The sequence below is a fragment of the Sardina pilchardus genome, chromosome 2, assembly GCF_963854185.1.
Source record: "Sardina pilchardus chromosome 2, fSarPil1.1, whole genome shotgun sequence".
In the NCBI taxonomy this organism is placed as follows: Eukaryota; Metazoa; Chordata; class Actinopteri; order Clupeiformes; family Clupeidae; genus Sardina; species Sardina pilchardus.
In genome coordinates this window covers 6,691,174-6,713,876 of record NC_084995.1, presented here as the reverse complement: position 1 = coordinate 6,713,876, position 22,703 = coordinate 6,691,174, and the positions used below count along the sequence as shown (strand labels likewise).

The window sequence follows — 22,703 nt, the reverse complement described above, 5'->3', positions numbered from 1 at the left end:
CTGCTCCATTTCCCCATCATCTGAGGTGCGCAATCTGGGTGTTATCCTTGACTCCACTCTCTCCTTCCGGTCTCACATTAACAACGTCACCAAGTCTGCCTTCTACCACCTCAGAAGCATCTCACGACTTCGGTCCTCACTCACACCCTCAGTAACCGAGACACTCATCCATGCCTTCATAACCTCCCGCCTGGACTACTGCAATGGTGTTCTGTCTGGACTGCCCACCAAGGCCCTTAGCAGACTCCAGTATGTTCAGAACTCAGCTGCCAGGGTTTTAACCCACACAAAGCCTTGGCAGCATATCACTCCCGTTCTCCAACAAGCTTCATTGGTTGCCAGTTAAGTCACGCATTGCCTTCAAGATCCTCCTGCTCACCTACAAATCTCTCCATGGACTCTCACCTCAATACCTCACTCATCTCCTCCACCCCTACACTCAGTCACGCTCCCTGCGGTCCTCTGACAAGGACCTGCTGGCCATTCCCCGCACCAGGTTGCGGACTTTTGTGGACAGGGCTTTTTCCGTCAATGCTCCCACACTCTGGAATACCCTACCACTCCATGTCCGCTCTGCCCCGTCCCTGTCCATGTTCAAAAAGCACCTCAAAACATTTCTCTTCACAAAGTCCTTTGACCCCTAACACCCCCCCCCCCCCCCCTCTCATTTGTTAAGCGACCTTGGGTATTATGAAAGGCGCTATATAAATCCAAGATATTATTATCATTTAGTATTCTACCCATAAACTCAAATAAAGAAGGTATTGATTGTGCATTTTTTTTTTTTTTTTACCAAAGCGACACACTCTCCAGTGTTTCTATTTAAACCATGAAGTTTATTTTCCGTACAATTTTAAAATTGAAATCTAGGCAGACTGTGAACATTTCAAATATATTTCACAATTTCACAGGCCAAATGTTTTTATTTGACCACTAGAGTGCAGTATAGCGCAAAATGGGTGCACACTGAGAGGTTGCTTATGTACATCAAAGCCATCGATATCTCAAAGTTGCGTCACAACCATTCACTCCCGTGTACAAAAAATGGAGGCACGTCCGGTATGTCATGGATCGTTCAGTAGTTCCACACATCGGGGAATGAATGAATATCTCAGGTGTTATCATAAGACTTTTCTACATGACTTATGGTCGTGTGCATAATAATTCATTTTCAGTGAGTAATATATGTATGTGGCAGTGCAGTTTATAGTAATTTTCATTGAGTATTTACCGTAAGTAGAAATGTGATCGCTGCTGTCAGTCCCGTAGTAAACCATGGGACCGGGAACTATTGAGACTACCACTAACCACGTGACGGCTCTAACAGTGAAGTCAACGACTGACGCAACTTTGAGATATCGATGGCTTTGATGTACATCAGTTCACATTCATACCCACACATTTTAGGGTATGGTTGTAGTTTACATACCTAATACCAAATAGAAATTTCTGCACCTGCTAACGTGGCCATTACAGTGAAACAGATTAACAGCAATTGCTGATGTTTTATTTTCGACCTGCTAGTCAGACAGCAATACAATGCAATATAGTTGTCCCCTTAGGCCCTATACGAAGTGGGGCTCACCAAAGAAAACATACTCAAAATGACCCAAGAATAGCTCCACAGCTATCTAGTCGATATACATAATCTTGGTATATGGATAGCTTATGACTGTTACTGCATATAAATTACACATGGATTAAAAATAGAAAAATATACAATTTAGTCTATGTGTGATCAAACCCATAATCTTGGTGCTGTTATCACCTTGCTATCCATTGTTGTCTATCAGCTGAAACAGGAATACTTGATAACTGGCAAATATGAAGAAAAGAATGGTACATTCACAGGCCTACAGTATATACACTATATTGGTAAAAGTATTTGGTGACCTGCCTTGACTCACGTATGAACTTAAGTGACATTGCATTCTTAATCCATAGAGTTTAATATGACGTCGGTCCACCCTTTGCAGCTACAGTATAACGGCTTCAACTCTTCTTGCAAGGCTTTCCATAAGATGTAGGAGTGTATTTATGGGAATTTTTGCCCATTCTTCCAGAAGTTCATTTGTGAGGTCATATACTGTACTGATGTTGGACGAGGAGACTGGCTTTCAGTCTCTGCTCTAATTCATCCCAAAGGTGTTCCATCGGGTTGAGGTCAGGACTCTGTGTAGGCCAGCCAAACTCTGTCATCCATGTCTTTATGGACCTTGCTTTGTTCACTGGTGCACAGTCAGGTTGGAACAGGAAGAGACCATCCCTAAACTGGGCTTGGCCCCTTAGTTCCAGTGAAAGAATATCTGAATGCTTCATTATCAACCAAGAGATTTTGGACAGTTCTATGCTCCCAACTTTGTGGGAACAGTTTAAAGCTAAGCTAACATAGCGGGGGCGCTGCCGGACTGCAACAATGCATCCAAGGAGACAGAAATGTTGCTCATTTATCTAACTCCAGTATTTTGGACCAGTTGAAGCTTCTAAGCTTGTCTGGGTCAGACCAATGAATAGGGATGTGATAAAAGCATGGATAATGGGTTCCAGATCAAAAAATGTTTGGTGAGTTAGGGTGCTTTCACACCAACATCGTTTGGTGCGCACCAAACGGTCCACTCGTACCAAAACCTCTTAGTTTGGTTCGTTTTCGTTGGTGTGAAAGCATTAATCGCACTCGGGTGCGCACCAAAACAAGCGGACCGAGACCTCCAAAAAGAGGAGGTCTCGGTCCGCTTGACTCCGCACCAAAAGTCGACCTCTGGTGCGGTCCCTCTGGTGAGAACGCGAACTGGGGTCCAAATCATAGACTGTAGGTCAAAATAGTGAGTCAAAATTGGCGCTGATTTCTACCGGAAGATAAACATTGAGAAAAAATCAATCAGGCTAATTTTGGTTCGTTTTCTGGTGTGAAAGCGGACCTCACTGGAGTCTATATGCTACACAATAACAATTTCACTGCCTGAAGCAGACCAAATAATCGAATTAGTGGTGTGAAAGCGCCCTTAAATTAAAAGACTCCACAAGACTTAAAAAGGCTTAGTTGGACAGCAAATCTGTTAAAACTCTAAAATAACGTATCAGAGTTAGAGGCCATTGCATTTGAGTCATTGAAGATGGTGGCTAGGCCACCTCCATGAACAGGAGACCTTGGGGAGCTTACAGAATAGAAATGGGAAGGGCAGATATCAAGTGACAAAAGGTCACGTCTCAGTCACAAATAAAAAGTCCAGGTGATGGGGCGTAAGAATGTGATTTACAACGAAGCACTTGTTAGTTATTGATCTAACATTAAATAGTGCAACATCAACTTGCTGTGTTACTGACTATGGCGAGGAAGAGTTCTTTTGGAATGTTATGAGATGGAGGTTTGCCGCATTCTCTCCCTCGTTGGATCGTGCGGGTTTTGGGGTGAGACGAGTAGACCAATGGAGCGGGATGATTGAATGTAGGTTTGTCCAGAGCTTGAGAGTACAGTTTCATGGGTGTGTGTGCTGACCCTGTCTCTGACGGACAGCCGCCGGAAGCCATCAGAGACGCGTCCTCTGAACTTCCCTGCACCCAAGATGTGGATGAGGGGGCTGAGGCAACAGTGGGAGTAGGCCAGGGTGTGGGACACACTGTAGGCGTAGTCAAAGGCGGCTGACTTTGTGAGTTTGGCAGGAATCACGTCATGGAGGGTCAGTGAGTAGAGGAAGAGGATGACATTGTATGGTGCCCAGCAGACAAAGAAACCCACCACAATGATGAAGATCAGCCTCACTGCCTGGTTCTTCTTCTTCATCCTGCATTTCCGAATGCGAAACCACATCCGTGAGTAGCAAAACGTGATGACAATAAATGGTAACAAGAAGAAAATTGTTACCTGAATGTCATACACAAGATACCCTGCCATGTGTGATTCATAGGTCTGGCTGCAGTCCACAAAGTCACCTCCATCCTCTGTCCCTGAGAACACCATCTCGGGTACGCTGAAGGCCAAGCAGAAGACCCACAGGCCGCCACTCAGAAGGTGAACATTGGGCTTGAAGGAGGACGCTGTGACGGCGTGCACGACCGCCCTGTACCGGTGCACAGTCATGGCAGTGAGGAAGGCCATGTAGCTGTAGAAGCCCAGGAAAAGTACGCCACTCAGAAGCCTGCATGCCACCTCGCCCATCACCCAGCCGTGGATGTGATACGCCGCCCAGATTGGAAGCGGCATGGTGAAGAAGAGGTCGGACACAGTGAGGTGCAGCAGCAGCAGGCTGGACGTCTGCCTCAGGTCCTCCTGCCGCAGAAGGGTCCAGAGCAGGAAGCTGTTCCCAGTCAGGCTGACGCAGAAGATCAGGCTGTAGCAGACAGCAGAGAAAGGCCCATGGAAGTCAATCACGTCCTCGAGCGGCTCTGGTTCATCAGAGTATGAACCATAGTAGTAACCATAAGTTGTTTGTGTTCCACTGAATTCCATTATTTATATTGGGCACGGTGGAAGAATAATGCAGAGGATAGTGGTATTTGTAGTTGGCAGATGGTATTTGGCAGACGCTTTTCCTGAAAGCAACAGTTGAACAGCACATTTTAAAAACATAATGCATAATACACCAAAATGCATGTAATATGTGACAACATATCATTACGCAAGTATGAAATAATAACAATTGGCAACAAAACAATAATGATAACATTACAATTATTATTAATATCACTTCAACAGAGAATATCATGATCAGACAGGACATGCTTTGAGGTACACTCCTTAAAGCGTGATTGACGTCTGGAGCTTTTCCACTTTGAGAGTTGAACTTTTTTCAATCCAAGGCGCAGCGCGTGCCTGCTATAAATGGGACTGGTGTCTATTTTTACGTGACACATGAACGTGTTGGAAGCATTTCCATTCAACAGAGGCAATGAAGAGATGTTTTAATGCAGACTGGCCACAGAGGCGGCTGCATCAGAGAGATTTCTGGTATGAATGCACATATAAAATGCAACGGAGCAGCCATGGAACACAGACAAAATAGCGTACCCACGCCAAGCGAGCAATGGGACACTTCACCCATTTGCATTAAACTTTGTATCGTTAGAAACCCAGTCATGTTTTTGAATGGTCGTGCATCATTCCCTCAGTTTCCTCTGAGACAGGACAGATATACAATACTATACAAATACGAATTTCAGTGTTGTACTTCCTGCTTTCAATGATGTCATTGTCATTGAAAGTAGGTAGTCTTATATCTTTGTCTAGGGGGTGAGACTACAAACACTCCCTCCTCATTTTTACAGGGGGTGGGACCCACTCACTAATACAGATCAGTGGGTGGAACTTTACTTGCAGAAACTGAAACCAATATCCACCATCTTTCTTTTAAGCTAAGCTAATAGGCTAGGCTTGTGGTCTGCGGAGAAAGCTGATTAGTAACTACGATGGCAGATGGTATTTTTGAAACTGATATGGCAAATGGGGATTCTGAAGATCTGCCTCCTGGGTTAACTGGCTGCGTTTATGAAGTTTCACGATTGATGACGTTTCTTCGACAGATGTGGCCATTTGCAGACTTGTCACTTTCTGATGGAAACTGGAGACAAACAAATACAAATATGCATGACACTTGTCAAATTGTGTCAATGTCAAAATGGTTTGTAGTAGGCTACATGCACTTGACCATAAATATGCCAGCAAAAATTTAAATACCTGTAAATAGCCAAAAATGTGGGTATTGAACCGCTATCCTATTAAATAAAACTGCTTGTAGTTTGCTATTAGTGTACTGTAGGTACAGTAGGTAGCCTATACAAACAATTTTGACATGTAAATAAGTCATGAATAGTATGTGTTTGTCTCCAGTTTTCCATGAAGTAGTCTAAAGAATCGTCAAGCGGCCACATCTGTTGAAAAAACGTCATAAATCGTGACACTTTAGCAACGCGGCCAGTTACTGTAGCATGGGAGCCAGTTGCCATTTAGCATCGGCACTCTCCCATTTTGTTATTTCTCCCAGAAAACACCCTCAACGTGTATGTCCGTCAAACTGTGTTATAAAATGACAGATCAAATAGTTTTGTCTGTCTGTCTGCCATTTTTCTCATGTTGCCAGATTGTGTATGAAATACATCCTACTCATACAAACCACCCACTTCGTTCAATTTCAACCCTTTTGTTACAAAACATCATCGAGCAACCTGAAACTCATAGTGCGTGTGCACAGCCAAACTGAAAGCTACTGCTACTTCGATAAGGTGAAAGCAGAGACGGTTGAGAAAGTTCTTCTGTTCTAAAGGATCTGTGGTGAAAGCAACAGGCAAGTAGCCTGCATGGCTAACGCCTACCACTTCTCAAATGAGACGTGGTCTGGCAACCAGACGTTCATTTTCTCATATTTGAAAAAATGCCCAGATCCGTTCATTGGGCGCCACGGATGTCTATCAAATGCGCATAGCTCACCCAACTTGTTCGTATGCAACGCTAAGGGCTGCCATTGACATCAGTGTAAATCCTTTGGCGTCGAATGTAGACGCAAGAAGGCAACGGAAACTTCTCGGATGTTCTGTGATTGGTTCGCCAACATCAGGCAAACATTTGGGCGTTAGTTTCCAGACTGGCTTAGCAGCGGGATTGAAATCACCGCGCAAGGCAGTATGGGAACACCCAGGCTAACAGGCAAGTGGGTTAATAGCAACAAGTTATGTTAAACCCTTTCTCTCAAACCCTGCTACCTCCCCTCTCCCCTCCATGCACACACACACACACACACCATGACAACAAATTTACCGTAGCCTATATTTAAAGCAAAATGTTGGTAGCATATCACGTGTAACGATAGTGTTTGACTCTGTTAATGTAGCCTACTCTGCTTTGTGTGTAGTTTTCGCAATGATGCAACGTGACTACTGAACTGGGTCTCTTAGTTATTTAATGATTTATTTATTTATTTATTTATTGCTAGCTCATCCATGCACAGCTTCTCCTCTGTTGCACTGTACCAGACAAGAGACCGGAGGATGGGTGATACCTCAAGTTAAAATTCACTTTCACAGGGCATAAGTCCCAAGTCACACCAACACCACGCCCTTATCTCTACACACCAATGAGAAAACACAGAAGCTCAAAAGAAAAAGCACAACTCATGGGGAATACAGGGAAACAACTTTAACTTTAACACACATCTACTGTAAATTTACTTGTGTGCCCCGTAGGCCACCAAGAATTGTCATCCTTGTTGTAGGCTTTACTTGTAAATGGAACAGGCTGACAATAACAAGTCTAATAATAATAATAATAAGTATAAAAATAATAACAGTGACAGATAATGTCAGATAATCATATTTTAAGAATTTAATATTTAATATTGTATTAATAATGCTACTATAATATTGTTAGCCATCTCTGTAATATATACAGTATATGCTAATATAGATATATGATAGGCTACTCATAAAACACTTTTAAAATGTTATTATTTACTCAACTTCAAAATGATATATAAAAACAGTACACTTAGGCTAATTGTACATAATAGTATAATACAGCCTTAAAAAGTGTAAATGCATTTTACATTACCATCGAGTGCATGTGCTGGATTTTGAGAAGTCTAATCTGGGTGACTTCTGTGTTTAAAGACATCTGTAGAAGGGTACGCCCATTTTATACATGCTCCAACTCCATGAAAGGGATTTTTTTATCCATCACTGCTTTGTAAGTAACCATTAATACAAACAGAAGCTACACAGACAAAAATACTATTGGTTTAATCTTTTACTATTTTTACTGTCTGTTCATTGAAGACACACAAAAGCAGCATAAAACACTCTTAAATAGTTAAATATTGACCAGTTCAAATATACCTTATACATTTGTTGTATTAGCCTTACTCCATCAGCGTCATCTCCACACACATTGCACTTTCGGGCCCCCTCTGCATTTCAATAGCGTGACTGTTTGGCTGACTAGCGTTCTCTGAACAATGGACGAGTCTGCAGAGCAGGTTCCTGTATCTCGGCCTGAGCATGTAAAGTAGCGGATTGATGCAGCAGTGAGAATAAGCAAGAACCCGACAAATTCCGTATGCAAGCATTATGCTCTCTGATTGATCAAGAACTGTGAGTAGGTACAGCACAAGATTGTAGGGTCCCCAGCAGATGAAGAAAGCGGTGACAATACTAAACAGGAGCACAACTGAGCCATACCTGTCTCTCATGTTTGGGACAGATAGCACCGTCCTGAAAATGCAGCTGTAGCAAAACACAATGATGACAAGAGGAAGTAGGAAGAGGAAAACTATCTGCATGTAGGACCAAACATTGTCATCCAAACCTCCACTCTGTCCATCTTCACATGAGTGCGTTCCATTTGAGGACGAGTGGACAGAGACGAGGGCCTCTCTGAGGCTCATGGCCACACTGACGCCCCACGTGGCCACACAGACCAGGCGTGCGCAGCGCAGCCTCCGGCCCGGCCGGGCCGTGTAGCGTCCCTTCAGCACCACGGTACAGAAGCGGTCCAGCGCCATGGCCGTCAGAAGCACGAGACTCCCGTACTGTCCCACAAAGTAGGCTCCAATCAGGAGCTTACAGGCAATGTCACCGAACACCCAGTGGTGCAGGAGGTAGACCGCCCAGAATGGCAGTGTGAGTGTGAAGAGGAGATCGAACGAGGCGAGGCAGAGGAAGTAGAGGTTGGAGACACGCCGCAAGTCCTCGAGGCAGACGAGGGCACTCACCAGCAGGCTGTTGCCCACCACGCTGAGCACGAAGACTGTTAGGAGGCACACGGCGGTGATTTTTTCGGATACATGGGGTTGCGATATAAGCTCAACGGGATATTCCTCATCCTCAGTAGTGTATAAACTGTCATTTATGTCTCCTGTCCAAGAGTCATGTAAGAGACAAACACAAAGAAAAACTGAGCTCATGTGTGGATGGGGACCTCAGCCAAACAAGAACTACTGTAGCCTATTGACATTTCACTAAACACAAACTCCCTCTCACAAAAAATATCAGATAGTCAAGTTAAGACATCAAAAGAAGGTTTACTTCTATTTATTTACTTTGGTGAAACAGATAAAAACTTACCAGACATTTGAAAAGCCTTCTGGAGTATGTCTTGAGAGAATGCGTCTCAGAGGGACATTTATGAGAATGAGGAACAATTACGTGTTTCTTCACTGATTGTCTACACCCTTCGTCTACACCTACTCCCTTTGTAACATTGTAGTCTGCAACTAATTTCAATGTTATGCAAACATTGTAGATCTGTCTATATTTCTATGTATTCTGCACAATATCAGATGAAGGCTGTGAGTTTGATATAATGTATTTCTACATTCATATTCATAGCGTAATGAAAATTAAGTTTCACTTAGACAGAATATTTACAGTAGGCCATGACAATATAAAATCTGAATTCTTGTTTTTGTTGTTCATCAGCTTTCGGTTGACAGAAGCATTAAGTCATCAACGTTTATGACTTGTCTATAATGTTTATGACACGTTCATGACAGTGTCATATCACTCTTACCTTGTGGTAAAGTGTAACCTTTTTGCAAAAATATTCAGAAACGAGAAAAGCACTCAGAGAGCACAGACCTCTGCCAAGTGAAAACATAACCACCTCCTGGATCCAGACAGTGACACGGATCACTCCCAAAATGTACTGTAAGAGTTTCTTCCTTGGTTAATTTCAGACCTTCCCTGAAAATTTCATCGAAATCCATCCATAACCTTTTTAGTTATCTTGCGAACAGACAGACAAACAAACAAACAAACAAACAAACAAACAAACCCCTATGAAAACATAACTTCCTTGGCGGAGGTAAAAATGACTGAACCATTTTCAAGTCTTTCAGGCTTTCATGACATAACATTTACCTTGAGTTGATGCAACATAACGGCTAAACATCAGCCACTGCCATCGGTACAGTGTCACACAATTTGCAGATAGCTGATATCATTCCATAAGGTTATATCGGCGCATCCCTAACGTTTATTCCAAAATATCGATGAGAGCTGAGATTCCCAGTACTGACATGAGACATGATGACATCCTACTAGATACTTTTCAAGGACTGGACACTTGACATTTTGAATAAACTTGGGCTGAAACAGAGGGACCTGTTTCATTAGTTAATGCAAATTTGATGTTGGACGTGTAGCTATTTTGTTTTCATCTGTCACTTCCCCTAGTGAGTGAGCATTTAGTTTCACCTTGCGTTCTAGTCATTGGATCATAGGCAGTTCACAGAATGTGTTTTTTCTTTTGGATTGATGGTTCTGAGGACATAAATACATTTTGTAGTGCTAACATAGTAAATTGTTCATTTTGTGCATTAGGATTAGGGCTATGAAATGTTTTGTAACTTGACAACAACAAACAATGTTGACCACTGTTGACCACAGTGTGCAAACATAGCTGTTTTAAACGTCACATGGTTATTTCACTGTTAACCACATCCTGAAATGCTGTCAACTTCATAGCACTAACCAAGGGTTGGAAACAAACCTGACCTGATGGGACATGTACCTCTGATCACATTCTTGCAGAGCCACCAGTACAAAAGTGAGGATGTAAAAAAAAACAAATATTGTGATGACTTCAGTGTGAACTCCTGACTAAAGAAAAGGACTGTGATGGCCACAACAGACCACTGCTAAGTCGCGATCTTAGTGATGGCCCTGGTTGTTCTTTCATTTTCAAATGTGGGGTTTTTTAGATGTAGAGAAATAATACAGATGAATAAAGAAAGTAAGATATATTTCTCTCCTGGGACTGGGAAAGTTAAAGCAGACAGAGAAAATGGGGTGGGGTGTATGATACTTAACCAAAGTGGCCTCTCTTTTGGGGATGGAAAGTGGTTATGGGGTCTAGTCTTGACACCCACACATTAAAGTGTTACTCTGGGGTAAAAACAACCTCACCACACTACCACAGAAGTGTTGAGTCCTACTGTAATCTAATCTGTTGGACTTCCTGTTTTCAATGATGTAAAAATCATCATTTTACATAGGCCTAATTGAAAGCAGGAAGTCCTATATGGGTTTCATTGAAATCCGTATTTCTCCCATCTCAAGGCAAACTGACGGAATGATGCACGACCATTCAAAAACATGACTGGTTTTCTAAAGGTACAAAACTTGATGCTAATCGGTGAAGTGTCCCTTTGCAGGATGTGCTTGCCTGGATGGAATAATAGATTGATGCTGATAGATGGAGGGATGGGTAGGATTTCAAAGATATCTTTTTTCAAAGATGAATGGAATTGGGTCCACAAAGGAGGCCATTGGAGTATAATCAGGCAGGAGTAGATGAAGCAGGATATGAGTTTCATAACAGGGTTTTGATCAAATGTTTGGCAAATTCCTTTGGAAAGAACCCTCTGCTAATAGACAGGTCACTTGTCTGACCACTGGTCATTAGTGCCAAGTAGCAAAACTAGACCTTTTATTTAATCAAGAGTTCCTCTTCAGATTCCTTGCCAGAAAGCATGTTAGAACACATTGAGGGCACTATTTGATTTTAGTATGTAGCATGCATCTAAGCACGTAGTCTGAAGTGCAATGCATATAAGGGCATGTCTGAGTTTACTTTTCAATTCACTGCTCATAGCTCAAAAGTGTTGTTCTTATGTTTCTTAATTACCAAACAAGCAGTGCACGCGAGACCGTGTATGCAACAGCAGGATTCCATTAAAGCAATTGCTTTGCTGTGCTTGCAAGCAGATTCACATACACACAACTGCATTTGCCAAGTATTTTAACTCTTATGCAACAACCACTACTGACTTACTTACTTACTTACTTTCACTATTGACTGACAAGAGGTTACAATATAATAAAGCCTGAAACAACACTTAGCCCATTAGAATTATATGACTGAGTAAAAAGGATATTGAATCAAGCAGACCAGTTGTTGACTGCCACTCTTTACTAAGGTCTTGCCAATTGTTACTGTTTGTGAGAGTACTCCGTCAAAATAGCTGTGGGGCCTTTCACTTTAGACCAGGTCTTTCTTGGTCAGTGGCATTAGCATATGTAGTGGCATTAAAATAGCAAAATCTACCTCCATTGAAGGTTAAAATAAAGAGGTTCATGGCAGCTGGTCAATTGGGACAATTCTTAGATATGTCACTGTTTTCTGATATTGTCAAGGTGCTCGTAAGTCTAGTCATTTATAACATAGTTATCCAACAGAATCATATACTTTGCGGCACACCTGCAAGCTCACCTTGAAACTGTACTGAAATCTGTGAGAACAAGATGTTTACTGTCGTCATTTGGAACCGAAATCTTGTGTGTACCCAATGCACATTGATATGTCCAAACAACATCTTTAGAAAAAGTTTTTAAAAACTCACACTTGGGCTATCAAATAAGGCCTATATGGCTAATAAAGAATGACAAACCTGGTGTGTGCCAACTGTGCTGTCACTATAGGGGTTCGTGTGTAGAGTCACTGCTGATGAACACAGTTATGATAAATCACATGACATTGAACTTACTTGACCTAACTAATCGTGTGATGATTTTCTGCACTTGACTTGTACTGTATGTCCACAGACGTCAGATGAGTAATTTAGTTCTTCCTTTCATTGGATCATAGGCGGGTCACAAAAGGGAAGTTAATTTCTGGACTGTTCTAAAAATTAGATCACGTTTTTGTTTCTTTTTTTCTCTCGTAAGGAAAATGGACTTTGGAGCACTTTGGAACACAACTTTTTTAAATGAAATGATGGCCATTGTCATGTATTAGGTTTAATGTTGAGAAATGTTTTCTAACTTTTAACCTGACTGCTTTTTTAAACATCACATGTGCTTGTTTGCACTGTTAACCACATTCACAGATGTTGAAGCTCATAGCACTAACCAAGGTTTGAAAACAAACCTGACCTAATGGGTCATATGTCCCTCTGATCATGTTCTTGTAGACCCAATACAAAAGTGAGGATGTTGGAAAAAATAGTGATGATTTCAGTGTGAACTCCTGACTTAAGAAAAAGACTGCGATGACCAGTATTAGTCCTATAGCTGTTCTTTCATTTTCAGATGTGGATAGAAAAAAAAGTTGTATATGTAGTGATGGTGTTTGGCAGATGCTTCTCCTGAAAGCAGTTTACTAAACATTGAGTATTTTTATGAAGATAGATAGATAGATAGATAAAGATGAAGTAAGAATAGAAAATAAGATCAGTTTCTTTCCTGGGACTGGTACAAACAAAATTAATAACATGGAGGATGCTTAGATTTTGGCATTAAAATGGCATTTCTAACACCTGCATCAAACCCAAATACAACAAAGCAGTATGAGAAATTGACTAAGAATATTTAAAGGAACAGTATGTAGGATTTTGGCCAAAACTGGTACTGCAATCACTTTCAAAATACTGTAGAGTGGCATATCCCCTCCACCTCCCCACTGAGTCGAAGTTGGCAACCCAGATGCCGAAACACTACTGACTTCATGATTAGTATAGTAGAGGGTGGCGCATCAGGCCAAAACACACAATATGTAAACATCAACATCAGTTGAGGGCTGCAACTTCACTTTTTTAAATGGCAATATCCTGGCCGGACTACTGTTGTCAGTAATATAAGTATTTGAAATTGATGTCTAGTGACATATCAGGGCCATTTTATGATTAATTGAAATACATTTCTTACATGCTATAGCAATGCATGCTTACGTGCACCTCATTGAAATCTATGCTGAGGAGCCCCTGAGCCAGGCTGAAGAAGAGGAGACTCTGCCTGGCATGTCTCACCCACAGCACCAATAATGTAGCCTGGCCCCACCCACCTGGATATTTTTTCAGGGAGAACTAGTCTAGAACAATAGTTCATAACCATTTCCCTCAGACAAGAAAACTGTCAGGGCCAATCAGCGATGAGAGGGGAAGATGAAACCAAAACAGATTGTGATAAACAGAAGCAGCGAAACCTGCAAACATAAAAAAAAATGCGGTTGTAAAAATACAGAAATGTATCGTACACAATTACGTAATTTGTGTCAGTTTATCAACACATTTAATGCTCGTGCTGAGTAATGTCATACACTGGCTGATTATAATACACCAGAATGAATACTGTATAGTCACTGTTAGCATCTTTTTTCATCAAAATTGTTCTCCGGCATTGCATTACACTGTAGCTTAAAGGGGGTCACATACAGCCAGCGATGCGACAGCAGAACGCAACGGTGGAATTATGTTAATCGTTTTATTACGCACACTACTTGCAATGCAACCGATTATATATTCTTATGATTTACATTAGATTTTTATTCTGAAAGCAGTGAACTAGGTCATTACGCTAGTGTGCCAAAAAAGAAAAGTTTGGGGAATTGCACTGAAAAGTTTGTGGAATTGAGTGGAGACAGGGCTGAGTGATAGGCTGCATTTTATAATAATCACAACCAGAAGCCAGCCACCTCCAGCTTATGGACAGGTGGGCATTAGTGAGGACACGGACCAGACAGCGGTTTTCTATGACGTATCAAATATAACCTTGAAAAATAGAAAGGGGTCGATTAAAGGAGAATTCCGGTGTGAAATTGAGCTTAACTGTACCGAAACATGTTAAGGTGTACTCACACGTGTTGTAAGACGCACTTTCGCTCACCCCCAGCATTCCGAACTCCTCCGTTTTCAGCCTAGCTTGCAGTAGGCTTGAATCTATTAGATTGGGCATCACATAGCCTATGCAGCTAAATCGCTATTTTTAAACCATTAAAAAGGTTCCAAGTAACTCCACACTGCATTGGTTGACTTCTGAGGGTCCTGACATTTAAAACGAGATACTTAGAACTTTGGAAGTGCACAGGAAGTTTATTTAAAAAGACTGTTTATTCAAGCAGTACTTCATAGAACCTCTCCGCTGGGCGCCATCTTGTGGTGAAGTCGCGATAAGTCGACTGACGAGCACAAACGAACAGGAAAGACAGGGGGACATATTGCCAACATTTTGAGCTTTGTTACTCATCATGCTCATGTAGACAGTATAACTATATATTTCCTATGGAATTACTTTAGCAATATGTTCCCCTGTCCTTCCTGTTCGTTCGTGCTCGTCAGTCGGCTTATCGCGACTTGATTCCAAGATGGCGCCCAGCGGAGAGATTCTATGAAGGCACTGCTTGTAAACAGTCTTTTTTTTAATAAACTTCCTGTGCATTTAGTCAGGGAGCCATGGGGTCAGACCTGGCTTTGTCGGTTAAAGTTTTTTTTTTTTGCAGAATCTAGTAGACTAGGGGTACCTCTTTAAGATTTAAGAGGGTGCCCGGTGATATCCCTTGGGCAATTTCGTATATTAAGCCTTTCTTGTCCAATGTGTTGACTATAAGGCGGATATACTACAGGTGAATAGGGTAAAAAAATTAACAAGCAGATATCACTATGAAACTTCACCAGTTGATTACTTAGATCAATATGAAAAATAAATGTATTACAAGTTTTCTGAAATTTAATGTTTGAATATGCAAATTAGGTATGATGAAATTAAATATGCGCTGATTTGCATAAACGTAAAAAGATCAAATCTGAACATTGGATAAAGCCAGTTTCAATTTTTTTCTTTTCATTTTGTTGACATAAGAGATGAAAAGTATTTTAGAGAGGGAATTATGGATATCTCATTTAGTTATTCAGTAAATCAGAAAATACTATACCAGCCTTTAAAAAATCCATTTTCGCCATGTTTTTTGGAATAAAATGTCATGTAAATCAGGCTAAGAATAATATATCAACAAACCCCTCTGCAAAAACCTTCTAAACATGGTTAGGTATAAGACTGAAAAGTTTGGTGTATGTAGATGCTTGTGAAGTGGAGATTTTGTTCTCCGAGTGAGAGAGAAACTCATCCATATCCGCCTTATATTCAACACATTGGACAAGAAAGGCTTAATATACGAAATTGCCCAAGGGATATCACCGGGCACCCTCTTAAATCTTAAAGAGGTACACCTACTCTACTAGATTCAGCAAAAAAAAAAACTTTAACCGACAAAAGTGAAGTGTTCCTTTAAGGTTCTCGTGAGCTTTTGAAAAAAGAAAGAGAAAAGAAAAAAAATTAAGCTGGCTTTGTCCAATGTTCAGATTTTACCCAGGGGGCAAAACCCCCTATTTTAGGGAAATCAGACATGGGCTGCTGTAAAAGGTTGTCATACAAAAATAAAATCTAGGGTGCCCCAGGATCACAACCTGGGTGGCCAACCCGGTCAATAAGCTGCTGTTTGTGTTTTATCACCCTCTTTATGCCCCATTATAAGTCTATGGACGAATATATTATGGGGTGAATAGGGTAAAAATTTTAACAAATAGATATTCCCACAAAAATTCCTCAGATGATTACTCACTGTAAGATAATACTTTTTTGTATTGCAAGTTTTCTGAAATACTTTATACATTCATGTAGATGAACCATTATCTAATGAAATATGCAAAATGTGCATACATTTATAGCCTTGGACTTGGGGGGCTTAAAGTGCACCTCTATCAACCCAACAAACTTTTTGTGAAAGATCTGGCTATGCTGAATATAAAAATTAATGTCAACATGGGACAATTTTGGGCTACACTAACCTAAAGCTACATGGGTGTTCATTGAGAATCAATGCATTACAATACAATGCAAATACTATAGAGAGATGCATTGTCCAATGTTGTGGAAGAAGGTGAGACTCGTCATAGCACATATTAAATCATATCTACAGGGTGTAAGATCCTAGAAAATATATAGGTTAGGCTCAGCCTAGGCTGTTTCTTACTGTATTTACCCATTAGGTACAGGCCAAACATTGATAATTTGGCTATTGCGTACATTTAAGTGTATGATGCCTCATTTACATACTTGTACATGATATTTTTTAAAAAACTTGCAATACAAAAAAGTATTGCCTTAATGTAAATAATCATCTGAGGAATTTTTGTAGGGATATCTATTTGTTAAAATTTTTACCCTATTCACCCCATAATTTAGTCATCCATAGACTTATAATGGGGCATAAAAAGGGCGATAACACACAAACAGCAGCTTATTGACCGGGTTGGCCACCCAGGTTGTGATCCTGGGACATCCTAGATTTTATTTTTGCATGACAACCTTTTACAGCAGCCCATGTCTGTAAAACCCCCTTTGCCCCCTGGGTATTTGATCTTTTTACGTTTATGCAAATCAGCGCATATTTAATTACATCATACCTAATTTGCATATTCAAACATTAAATTTCAGAAAACTTGTAATACATTTATTTTTCATATTGATCTAAGTAATCAACTGGTGAAGTTTCATAGTGATATCTGCTTGTTAATTTTTTTACCCTATTCACCTGTAGTATATCCGCCTTATAGTCAACACATTGGACAAGAAAGGCTTAATATATGAAATTGCCCAAGGGATATCACCGAGCACCCGCTTAAATCTTAAAGAGGTACCCCTAGTCTACTAGATTCTGCAAAAAAAAAAAACTTTAACCGACAAAGCCAGGTTCACCTATATTATGGCATTTGGCTCCCGGACTAATTTCCAAAGTTCTCAGTATCTCGTTTTAAATGTCAGGACCCTCAGAAGTCTACCAATGCAGTGTGGAGTTACTTTTTAATGGTTTAAAAATAGCGATTTAGCTGCATAGGCTACGTGATGCCCAATCTAATAGATTCAAGCCTACTGCAAGCTAGGCTGAAAACGGAGTTCGGAATGCTGGGGGTGAGCAAAGGTGCGTCTTACAACACGTGTGAGTACACCTTAACATGTTTCGGTACAGTTAAGCTCAATTTCACACCGGAATTCTCCTTTAAAGGGGTCGATAAATTGCCGTCACATCCCCATCAATGTGTGTAGGCCTTAAGGGCTCTATATTGGCGATCAGAAACACATGGCGATATGTGGCTTAAATATACTGTACACTATACTGCCAAATGTATTGGGTCACCTGCCTTGAACTTGTGACATTCCATTCAATAGGGTTTAATATGACGTTGCTTCACCCTTTGCAGCTATAACAGCTACAACTCTCTGGGAAGACTTTCCACAAGGTTTAGGAGTGTTTATGGGAATTTGACCATTCTTCCAGAGGCGCATTGGTGAGGTCACACACTGATGTTGGACGAGGAAACTAGCTCTCAGTCTCCACTCTAATTCATTCCAAAGGTGTTCTATTGGGTTGAGGTCAGGACTCTGTGCAGGCAAGTCAAGTTCCTCCACACCAAACTCTGTCATCCATGTCTTTATATTATGGATCTTGCTTTGTGCATTGGTGCTTAGTCATGTTGGAATAGGAAGGGGCCATCCCCGAGATGGGCCTGGCCCCTTGGTTCCGGTGAAAGGAACTCTGAATGCTTTCGCATTAACTAAGAGATTTTGGACAATTCCATGATTCCAACTTTGTGGTAACAGTTTGGGGATGGCCCCTTCCTGTTCCAAGACAGGTACGCACCAAAGCAAGGTCCATGTATGACTTACAGCACCCTTGTGCCTTGAGTAACAGCTGACACATCTCAGGGGTTTTACATGCCATGTCATAATTCAGAATTCCCCTTCCTCTTCTATGTAGTATACGTTTACAGTATTTATGCCATATAAGCTCAGCTTAATTGTAATTGAGAGATTCCCTTGCTGAATTTCCTGAGAATTAAATGATGGTGTACTTCTAGAATGAGATCCATTCCTGGATGGCGAGGATGAAGGTCCTTGTTAGCAAAAATATAGCGTAGACGTGTGCTTTGGGTAACTATAGATGAATCATTTCAGGGGTTTTACATGCCATGTCATGATTCAGAATGTCAGAATGAGATCCATTCCTGGATGGCAAGAGGAGAGTCCATGTTAGCAAAATTGTAAAAGACTGTAAAAGACAAAAACATTTTTTAACTTTTATTTCAAGACACAAATACGGATCGGACAGACATAGACTGAACCATGCTATGAGAGACATACTCTACATGAATGTCTTATTAAAGATAATTCAATTCAAAAGGAGAAAGAACTGGAAATTTAAGGGAAAAATAGGAAAGCATCAAGCCACATCTACTCGCATTGACTCTTAATCAAAATGAGAATTCTGATTAAAATAAGAAAGGTCCTAATCTGACACTCACATTGTCCTAGAGGCTTTTTCAAAACTGTTCTTGGAAGGAGGTAACGGTTGGCAGTGTACTCACTGAAATGAAAATAAAAAACATTTTATCAAATTTTTGCTTTTAATTTTGAACTAAAATGTTTCCAATTTATCATTTAACACTGTGTTTAGCAAAGGAGACATCACTGTAAAACCTTACCATGATTTCATATTTTATTTAAAACTAAGCTCACAAAATAATTATTGAAACGCCACAAATAACATTACTGAAATTCTCATTGACTGCCATTACATACATAATATATATCCCAGTAATGAGGTTAATCCTGATTTTGATCATATTCAGAATATGGTGTTAGTACATGAACACAGAGAAACCTGGTTATTAGGGTCTGTTGCCTGTATGGTCTATACATGCTACAGTGTCCTAGTCTGGCTGCGCCTTCCACTCAGTTTTCATTTCACTTGACTACGTAGTCTGGGAGTAGCTGAGAACGATGACGCTGAGGTTGTGCGCTAGCTTGAGAATGTCATGTCACAACCAAACGCTAGCGTTTGGTTATGGCAGATCTGAGAGGCTCTGGGCCTCTCACAGGCTCTCGTACATTATGAATGTACGAGAGTATGGTAGGACCAGGCTAACAGTGTCCCGGTTTATTTTGGAATATTTCATTTAGCATAACTGTGTTTCTCAAAACCTGGATAAGGGAATTCGGACTATGATGTTTACGCGCAAACACAAAATCAGAACATTTTACATCCTAACTGGGATAATTCCATGTAAAAGCAGTCATTGTTTGTAAATATACAAACATATACAAATATATACATGCCTACGTATAGTCAGAAATAAAATATAATATAAAATAGAGTATTAAAAAGAGTATAAAATAGAATTTTAGAGTATAAGAGAGAATAATGCTTTGTAGTAGTATGAGTGGTATACTGTAAGGGAAGTTTAGGATATGGGCCCCAGAGCCAGACAACCTGCAATCAAGCCCTGCTCAGTACATGGAGCACTCCTCACCATTTGAGTATATGAGGCGACTGTGGCGCTGGGAGTTGTTGGCCGGATCCCCGCAGTAGTACCACAGCAGCTTCTTCAGATGGTTGCGGAACTTGATGCCCATAAACATGTAGAAGATGGGGTTGAGGGAGCAGTGGGAGAAGGCCACCAGACGACCCACATAAAATACATAGTCCACCGTGGTGCTGACGCTACAGTCATCGAAAGGCTTCAGCTTCCAGACCACCAGAGACTGCAGGAACAGGGCCACGTTATAGGGCGCCCAGCCCAGGAAGAAGAACACCACAATAATGAGGATGAGCCGCACGGTCTTGTGTCTGGTGTGGGAATTGGGCCGAAAGAGTCGTAGAAGGATCTGGGTGTAGCAAAAAGCGATGACTGCAAAAGAAATGAGGAAAAACCCATTTCGCTGATAAGTCTCCACCAGTTTCCATCTGATGTCTTCATACGTGCAATGCGTGGTGTTGTCATTGTAATTGACAAAGCTGGTCTTGAGAAGGTTCGGGGTGGCAGCCAGGCAGCTGGCCACCCACACGACAGAAGACGTCACCACGCAGTAGAAGCTCTTTCTAGAGATGACCACGGACATGGGGTGGACTACAGCCATGTAGCGGTGGATGGTCATGGTGGTCAAGAAGATGATGCTGCTGTAGTAGCCCACATCAAAGATGAAGCTCACGGCTTTGCAAGCAGTCTTGCCCAACACCCAGGAGTAGATTTCGTCAAAGGCCCAAACCGGCAGCCCGAAGGTGAATATGAGGTCGGACAAGGCTAGATTCAGTAGGAAGGCATTGGTCATGGACTTCAGGTTCTCGTACTTCACCAGGATCACAAGGACCAATATGTTCCCAAGCACGCTGAAAATGATCACCACAGAGAAGAACACGGTCGTGACTATCGCTCCAAACTTCTGAACCTCTTTCTTTACGCACATTTCATCTTCATATTCATCACTGTAGTAATCATCGGAAGTCTGGTCATAGTCATATTCTGCAGTTGTGAGATCAGTCATCTCTGCTGAAAGTAGAACATATAAATAAATTGAAAATATATATATATATATATATATATATATATATATTGATTTTTATCAAACGTTTTGTAAGTTGAATGAAGCTTCTGCTGAATAGAAAAGTCACTGGTCGCTGGTCACTATGGCAAATAGCAAAATTAGGCCTTTTTTCCTGTCAATGTTTTCTCTTAGATTCCTTTCTAGAAAGCATGATAGAATTATGGAAGCCCGTTTCCACCACTTGGGGGGGAAACCAACTGTCAGATACTAAATCGAAATTATGAGATAGAAATTCATAATTATGAGAAATGAAGTTCGGAGTTATGTGATAAAAAGTCATAATTATGAGATAGAAAGTCGAAATTATGAGATAGAAAGTATCTCATAATCTTTATCTTTTTATCTCATAATTGTGACGTTTAGTATCTCATAATTATGAAATAGTATTTCATAATTTTGACTTCTTATCTCATAATTATGACTTTGAATCTCAAAATTGCGACTTTAATTCTCAAAATGACAACTTAATTTCTCATAATTATGACTTTGTAGCTCACAATTATGACTTAGTATCTGGCAATTTTTTCTGCCAATTGGCAGAATCGGGCTATCGAACAGATCAAGACTTGGGGCATGTTTAAAATGTCATTTCCAATCCGTCTATTGAGTCAGACCTCCACCATTCATGACTTGTTTGATCTGGCATGTGCTGCTGGAAATTAAACTTGACAATAATGCTCCCTTGAGAGCAGTGTGATAGATAAAAGACCAATTATGGTCCTATTTATATGCATGCCAAATGTATGCAGTATAGGCTAAACATATTTATTACTGTAATAAGAATGCAATTAAATGTGCCCTAATCATCGTGTTTCAATCATGCACATGCTATATCAAGGCCAGGTAACTATGCCAGAGGTTGCACTGAATGACCCATTTGACATGTTCAACATGTACCCCAAGTCAATCTGTTCTAATATGCTTTCTGCCAAGGATTTTGAAGAGAAACCTTTGATGGGGGGAGAAACATTTTTCCCTAAGACATGCCTACTTTAACAAAACTAAAACAACTCTCCAAAAGTTGCACTAATTTATTGATATATTGAAAGTAAACATCTCTTCATATCCCTTATCAAAGTGTGCATCTCATCAGAACCAACAAGAAATCAAATGAAGTATGATGTTTAACACACCAATCTACTCTGCAACTTTGTATGAAATAAAATACATGGAAGGATGGAAAAGCAGCTGAATTTTAATGATGCCACCTTACCTTCTCTGGTGCACAGATGCAAAGTGACTACAAGTGATGTCTTACTGTGCAGTAAGACTGATGCCCTCAAAGGCAAAATGTTTACCTTAGTAAATCTCAGCATTTGGGTGGGTTCCTGTAGTGAGAGTGACCTTACAGGTAGTGAAATTGTGTACTGAAATTTATGTGGCAGTCTTTTCAAGGAACTGAAACCATATGGTTATTGTTTACTGTTGTCATTTGTAGCAGAAATCTTGTGTGTGTGTGTGTGTGTGTGTGTGTGTGTGTGTGTGTGTGTGTGTGTGTGTGTGTGTGTGTGTGTGTGTGTGTGTGTGTGTGTGTTTTATTGCTTAACTAAATTACTTTTTATGTT

The 22,703-nt window shown here is 40.7% G+C and overlaps 3 protein-coding genes across 5 annotated transcripts; all 3 read right to left on the bottom strand.

Moving 5' to 3' along the window:
- Positions 1 to 2,728: 2,728 nt before the first annotated feature.
- On the bottom strand, positions 2,729 to 4,511 carry xcr1b.3 (chemokine (C motif) receptor 1b, duplicate 3). Its single transcript, XM_062553535.1, has one exon. The coding sequence runs from the start codon at positions 4,445 to 4,447 to the stop codon at positions 3,353 to 3,355; it is 1,095 nt and encodes a 364-aa protein (XP_062409519.1). The 5' UTR covers positions 4,448 to 4,511; the 3' UTR covers positions 2,729 to 3,352.
- A 3,203-nt stretch (positions 4,512 to 7,714) lies between these two features.
- Positions 7,715 to 9,085, bottom strand: xcr1b.2 (chemokine (C motif) receptor 1b, duplicate 2). Its single transcript, XM_062553526.1, has 2 exons — positions 9,049 to 9,085; positions 7,715 to 8,839 (listed from the first exon to the last, which is right to left on the bottom strand). The coding sequence occupies exons 1-2, from the start codon at positions 9,053 to 9,055 to the stop codon at positions 7,845 to 7,847; spliced, it is 1,002 nt and encodes a 333-aa protein (XP_062409510.1). The 5' UTR covers positions 9,056 to 9,085; the 3' UTR covers positions 7,715 to 7,844.
- Positions 9,086 to 18,852: 9,767 nt separating this feature from the next.
- xcr1b.1 (chemokine (C motif) receptor 1b, duplicate 1) lies at positions 18,853 to 22,459 on the bottom strand. Of its 3 annotated transcripts, none has more exons than XM_062553492.1 (3): positions 22,437 to 22,459; positions 20,067 to 21,083; positions 18,853 to 19,120 (listed from the first exon to the last, which is right to left on the bottom strand). In XM_062553492.1, exons 2-3 carry the CDS (start codon positions 21,076 to 21,078, stop codon positions 19,077 to 19,079), a joined length of 1,056 nt encoding a protein of 351 aa, XP_062409476.1. In that variant the 5' UTR covers positions 21,079 to 21,083; positions 22,437 to 22,459; the 3' UTR covers positions 18,853 to 19,076. The 3 variants fall into 3 exon arrangements, with proteins under 3 accessions (XP_062409476.1, XP_062409495.1, XP_062409486.1); XM_062553511.1 differs by having other exon boundaries at positions 20,067 to 21,080; positions 22,352 to 22,451; XM_062553502.1 differs by lacking the exon at positions 22,437 to 22,459 and adding an exon at positions 22,352 to 22,408.
- Positions 22,460 to 22,703: the final 244 nt, after the last annotated feature.

Excerpts from the sequence above, each read along its gene's own strand:
- xcr1b.3 (XM_062553535.1), bottom strand. The coding sequence starts at position 4,447 with ATGGAATTCAGTGGAACACAAACAACTTATGGTTACTACTATGGTTCA.
- xcr1b.1 (XM_062553492.1), bottom strand. The coding sequence starts at position 21,078 with ATGACTGATCTCACAACTGCAGAATATGACTATGACCAGACTTCCGAT. Across the intron at positions 19,121-20,066 it reads TCGCCTCATATACTCAAATG|TGAGTACACTGCCAACCGTT; the intron begins GTGAGGAGTGCT and ends TTTTCATTTCAG.